General features: G+C 32.2%; 1 protein-coding gene across 3 annotated transcripts in view; it reads right to left on the minus strand.

Annotated features, from left to right (window-relative positions):
• The window catches only part of LOC110027909 (uncharacterized protein At1g04910-like), a 103,876-nt gene that overhangs the window by 15,067 nt on the left and 81,880 nt on the right, over nt 1–6,929 (minus strand). For all 3 annotated transcript variants that reach the window (XM_020729536.1, XM_020729535.1, XM_020729534.1), the window contains exon 7: nt 4,462–4,564. In XM_020729536.1, coding sequence (XP_020585195.1) covers nt 4,462–4,564 — 103 coding nt within the window. The remainder of the gene's footprint in view (nt 1–4,461; nt 4,565–6,929) is intronic.

Genomic DNA, 6,929 nt, shown 5'->3' on the forward strand with positions numbered 1-6,929 from the left:
ATATATATATAGAGAGAGAGAGAGAGAGAGAGATGTGTTTAATAATAATATTTATTGAAATCATGACTCAAAGAAATGGTGAATTCATATTCGAGGAGAAGGTGGAGAAGCATGTGAATGAGGGAGGATATTAATTCCAGAAACTTAAAAGATAAATATTAATGTTAAATTATTATCAGAACAAATAATATAATTATTTAAATAAATGTTATTAAATTTTTATGTAATTAGAAAGTGTAAAAAAGACAGATAAATTCTCAGGATTTAAGGAAGGCAAAGAATCTTAATGTTAAAAAAGGTTAGTATTTTAAATCATAAAATTCTTACATAATTAAATAAGTAAACATTTAAGACTTTCTTTAGTATGTGATGCTTACAGTTATATGCACTTTTAAGTGATTTAGGTGTTAGACCAGGAAATGAAATGTAGGCTTAAACTTCTTTAGAAGTATTTTAAGTAGAGGTGAGTAATTATTTTTTATGCATTAAATTAAGGTTTTCTTAAAAAAATAATTATTTTATTAAATAGTTTAAAATATTTGAAAGTTTGAATTATGTTTCACAAATGGAAAAAAAAGGACTGACATGTGAATGTAGATGTTTAAGTGGTTTTAATTGATATGAAATGCTAAATAAAAGTTTAATTCATTCAGGAGTATCCCCGGATAATACTTGTTGGGGATGTGATTTAATCATACATGAAAAAGAAAATGGTAAGGATGTACATTCAGCTGCAATTTTGAGGGTACATTCGGGTACATTTGTTATGAAAAATTCAACAATATTTTGAGAATATCTTCAAGGATGAAAATAATCGTGCTATAACTTCTAAAGAGGTTAAAAAGAGTAAATACTTAAAGTGAAATGGGAGGGATAAACTTAAATTGAAAGTTACTGTTTTATAAAATAATGAATTGCATATTATTTTGATCATTCATGCATCACATTGGGGAGGAATAGGTATGTATTTAACGCATATTAAGATTATCATTACTCACTAAGTCAAAATCACTGTTAAATTTAATTCTCTTTCAGGAAAAGAAAAGTTATAGGTTGATATGTTTGGTATGAAAGACTTGGTTTACAAGAGAAGGACCACTATTAGTTATTTATGATGATAATTTCTTTGTATCATTTTTTTTCCCATATAGTGATACATTTTTCAATATTGGTTTAAGATGTTATCCATATTATGTTGCTTCAGAATGTTTGATTTTTTTGCATTTAGTGTATTTTAGTGGCTCTTTTACATATTAGAATATTCTATAAATCTGTAGATTGTAATCTAAATATTTGCACCATTCAACTGCAGTTCTAGACTCAGTTAATTCCAAGTTATCAAGCCGAGTTGTGACAAAAGAGTTAACAGAGAGTTTAGCTTGAATCATGATAAAAAAGAGCCATCAAGATGATTAATTTAATTCATAAGCGATATTAATGAAGGGTTAAATTGTGTATAATTATTCGTTCTTACATTATTTCAAAAATATACAAAATGAAGGGGAAGAAGCTAGAGATGATACTGTAGAAGCTGATACAACCCCATAGATTATGTGAATATAGATGCATTTACTGAGATAATAACTGTAGTAATGCGGCTGATTAATAATTCTCAGACTCGGGTCAGTTCTAGTGGAGGAGACCAATTGACAAACACGAAAAAAATTATTTCCGAATATAAGGCCACCTCTCTTTTCTAGCGGACAATATCCAATGGATGCTGAAAACTGTTTGTTAAGGCTGGAAAAGATCTTAGATGGATTGATTTGTCCTCCGGAGAGAATGATTGCATTAGCCTCATTTGCATTAGAAAGAGAGGCAAAGTGATGGTGGCTGAGTCAGTTATATGAGAAATATGGGGGTAGAGCCAGCCATATCATACAGTGGGATGAATTTGTAAGCACTTTTAGAGTTTGGTTCATCCCATTGCCCGTCGAGAGGCAAATGCAAGACAAATTTATCCAGTTAGTACATGGTAATAACTCAATTATGCAATACGAGGTCGAATTTACTATGCTCTCAAAGTATGTGTCTCAGTTGATTCCAAATGCAGAGGAAAAACGTCATCGATTTCTATCTGGGCTGAAAGATATGTTAGAAAACCATTGATTCCTCTTAGAATAGATGATTATTCTATGTTGGTGGAGAGAATCAGGAGGATTGAGTTGATCAGGATGTTATTCAGAGGACGAGTGACATTCACAAAAGAAGAAATTCATAGGAATTCAAGTTTCCACAATGCTCTCAGAGCAGCCAGTCCTAACAAGGTAATAATAATGTTAAGAAGGCAAAATCTAATAGCATTGGGACTCAATTTGAAGAGAAAAAAATGAGATGAGTGTGGAGGGTCTCACAAGGGTGAGTATTTGTCTGGATCCAACACCTACTTTTGGTGCCACCAGCCAGAACATATGGCGAGGAAGTGTCCAAGATTGGGTAAAGTCTCTAATAGATTCTAGGGGCAGTGTTGAACAACCTCAAAAGAGCTTTGGTAGACCAAGGGCAGCTGAATATTCAGAATTAGTGTTGAATCCTGGTCAGACCGAGCAGAGTGTACAAAATTGTGTCTGAAGCCTCAAAATTATACTTGAATGTACACATTTACCATCTCCTGTAACATGCAAGGGTACATTTCATTTCCTGACACTATCATTAGGGGGTAATCCAATATGACTAAAGCCTTTACTTAACATTTCATATCAATTAAAATCTATTAAAATGTACATTCATATGTCCCCCCATCTCTTATGGCATTTCAGACTTTCAATAAGCAAGGTATAACTGAAAAACTTATTTGGACAACCACTAATATTAATCTAAAGTGCATACTTTAAATAAGAACCATTCATTTTAAATATATATCCTTGAATCGAATAATTTTATCAGTTTTACCTATAAGATTTTATCCACCCAACGTAATTCAAACAGGAGTATAAATAAAAATATAAGTTATCTCCACTTGTCTCTTTCCTGCTACTCACAAAATTCACGATCCAAAATGCTTAATCTTTTACCTAACTTCTTAAATCCCTTATTCTCCTTCGAATAAGGGATTTGAATAATTTAATACTATATTGGATCCGAACAACTTATATATCGATTTAATCAATATATTAACTTATTTAAAATCGATATATTAACTTATATACCATAACAACTTAATCACAAAATATCGATCCGAACTTATAAGGGATTTTAACTATATATATATATATAACATTTGAATAATTTAATTAATTTAAATTAGAAGATTTACCTTATAAGTTGTTCGAATCGATCCTCCCCCTAAATCGCAAGCTCTTCCAACTTATCCTTCAAATCTGAAATCACTTAATATTAGTTTTGATTTAAATAAAACTTATCAAAAATGTTATTAAACACACCCACACATTATAACACACATATATATGTATGTTCATATAACAATACAAATAAATTAGCTTATTTAAAATCTCCAATATACCTTATTAACTTACGGCCTCATTAACCATACGCACGCTCAAAGCCCTTCCCTACTTCCTCCTTTCGGTCTCAGCTCGACCACGCAAGCACTTTTCCTTCCTTCGGTCCTGTCTCACCCCAATAGAGCATGCGAGCTTCGGCTCCCTCCTCCACGTCGCGTCTTCTTTTGCACACGAGCATGACAAGTAGGTCCTCTCTCTGCCTCTCCTTCACAAGGCTCAATAACCTCAACAGTCGCACGCAAGGCTCACTGCTTCGGCTTCTCTGGCGAAGACGACAAGTCTTCGGTTGCAGTTCAAACCAGATAATCCCTCGGATGCTTCTTTCTTCTTCGACTTCTCCTTCACACAACAGCAGCGTAAGAAACCATAGGTTCCTCCTAGATCGTGGCTCAGTCCAGGTAAGCCTTCAATATCGCAGCCTCCCTCTCGTTCCTCTTCTTCTTCGCGCAGCCCGACATTGCACAGTGGTCACACGTGCTTCTTCATTCTTCAGCTAGGATACGGTAGTTTCTCCTCTCGATCTCTCCCCTTGTCTCTCACTCATTCTCTTTGTTGGTTCGAATGAATAGACAATCGAAGGAGAGAAATATGTTCATCCCAGAGGATTCATCTCTCTAAATGAGAGCACTTTTTTCTTTATTAATATTATTATTCTTTTATTAATTTTTTCTATTAATATAATTTATCTTCAGATATTACAATGACATCCTAAAAAGTGACCAAGAAAAAAAAAACTTTAAAAGTAAAGATAAGCCCATGACAGGAATAACCGGTTACAAGAGAAAAAAATTACATGTAATTAAACATGATAAAGTTATGTTAGTTGTCAATTGAATAATATTTACTACCCGTCATGGACTATTTCATATAGAAATAAACAGCAAAAGATCATTATAAAATAAGGATGAGATTCAAATATATTCAAACTAAAAGTAAACTTGAGGTTGGAATGGTAGCACTAATGTAAGAAAATATAACTCAAGAAAAGTAATCATACAGGCAATGTCTCCCAGCGTTCCCTGATTTTACTAAGCTCATTCCGCTCCTTCTGGCCACCACCAAAATAACAACCAGAAAATGCTAGCATGTCTGGTTCAAACCTGCATTGAAAAAAAAAATTCAGGGGTTTTAAAGAGGAAAAGCATCCAAAATATGTAATAATGGTAGAAGAATTAACTAAAAGATGAAGATAATTGAGTAAATTGCCCTTAATTTAGAAAATAGAAAGGAAACCCATAAGAAAGTTTGTAAGTTCCCTAGAAATTAAGTCATCTTTAAAAAAGAGGAAAGGATATAAAAAGCAATATAAATTCATTCAAAACATAAATTATGTATTTATAAAATCATAGCCTACACTGAGAATTTAAGTTTCAAATTATGGAACAAATTTTTTCATTATTCTTGTTAAACACCACAAAAGGCAATTTTTTTTGCAACCTCTAACCATACTACTCTCAACCTAATCATTTTCAACCCATTCCTCCAAATTCATTATATCGACAAGCTTTAATAGTGCCATCTAATTTCACTTTCCACATTAATTTAATTAGGTGCTACTTTTACTACCTCTTAAAATAATCAGTTTCTTTTTATCATTCCAAGTTCTACCACACATTGACTATTGCATGTCGCCCGATTTATGATGATCAAGATGGAATTTACTCCATGCATTTTTATTTAATAGAGAACAAATCTTTTTCATTCATTTATTATTTTCATGAGGAATATTACATTACAAGCCTTTAAAGATAGCTTGGACTTTCACTTGTCAGGTTACATCACCTTTGCTATGTAAAAGCATGGCTTTGAAGAGTTGAATAATTATTCCCTCCAACCAATTCGTCGGTTCCCTAATTTTCTACTTTGAAGATTTTACAGTTCAAATGTGCTTGGAATTCAGCATCTACAGGTTGATGATCCACTGCTTGGTATCACTTTCCTTCCGTTCTTTGAATTTCATATCTTAATACACAATCAGGCTTCAAATCTTGAGGAAAGTACAGCAACTGTTTGTTTTCTCATAATGGTGTTTGCAACTCCTTTCATGATGTTAATGCTTTCCTGTATCCATTGTTCTTTGAATCCTGTTCGCTGACTTTTTTCCTAATTATTAGCTGTTTCTACACGATTACTATATGGCCTTTTTGCTGCTAGTTAAAAGAAAACATCATTCGCCACATTTTCTCTTCACAATCTCATTCAGTTAATTTATTCAAATTTGAGTTTCAAATTCAAATTTAAAATTTAAATTTGAATTCAAATTTTGCAACCACCACCGCCAACAATCTCTCCATTAAACGCTACAACCTAATTTCAATTCAAATCAGCTCATCTTTCAAATAATCCCAAATTAATCTTTTTTTTTCCTTATCATTCTCCACCCTTTTAGTATCCTACACAGCCTAAACTATCCCCACTGCTAATCTATATTCTAATTATCATACAGTCAACCGAAACCAATACCCAATACACAAACTACACTCATTTTCCTCTATTTGCATTCACAAATCCCAAGAACTTAATCTGCACCCTCTTAAAAAGACCCAAATATCCACATCTGCTTCTTTGAGTTGTTGATCCATCCTTTCCAGATGGCAATGTTTAACAGTTATGATACACCTTCTTGAATACAACCAAATGCCCTGCGAAGAAAACTGCATCAAGTAAGGATTTAATTCTGATATATGATAATTTTAGGATGTCCTTCTGTCGCTACCATCAATGCTTCTGCTGGTAGCACTGCAAATGCAATAATTATTCCAATAGAATGGAGACATCATTAACCATTTAGAAAATTCCAAAATTCTCTGATAGTGCATTTTGCTCCTCCAGCCCTCTAGAGAAAACACCACTCTCTCTCTATGGAAGAATTCTTCCCACCGTAAGAAATTGATGCTATTTCTTGTACATCTTACAGTCAAAGATGATTAAAAGATATGTGATTTTCTATGCATTTACATTGATTAGGAATGTGTTGCTTTACACTTTTTTTATTATTTCCATAAGTAGTAGATTTAATTTTTTGTTCCACGGCTATTTAAAAATAAGGAAACAGTTAAACTATGGGAATCCTAGTTAAGTAACGATGAATAAAATTATAATACCCAATTTTTTATAAGGTAGAAGTGCAAAAATACTCAAATAAATTCTATCTAAAATTTTAATTTTTTTTTTAAATCATAAAAAAACCATTCAATTGCATTTTACTCTTTAAAATGATTACTTTGATATATAGAAATATATGCTGATCCACAAGGATGAGAAAATTATAAAATTAGATGTTTTGATTAAATTTTTCCTTCAAGTATTTATTTAAATTTACTGTTCATACCTTGTAGCATCTAGTGGATTTTGATTTTTTTCCACTATACCAGGCATGCATCAGCTGTTAAAATGAGGATCGGTGGCGAAATGATTTAAAAGATATATATGTATATATATGTATATATATGTATATATATGTAT

This window comes from Phalaenopsis equestris, unplaced genomic scaffold (genome assembly GCF_001263595.1).
Source record: "Phalaenopsis equestris unplaced genomic scaffold, ASM126359v1 Scaffold000468, whole genome shotgun sequence".
In the NCBI taxonomy this organism is placed as follows: Eukaryota; Viridiplantae; Streptophyta; class Magnoliopsida; order Asparagales; family Orchidaceae; genus Phalaenopsis; species Phalaenopsis equestris.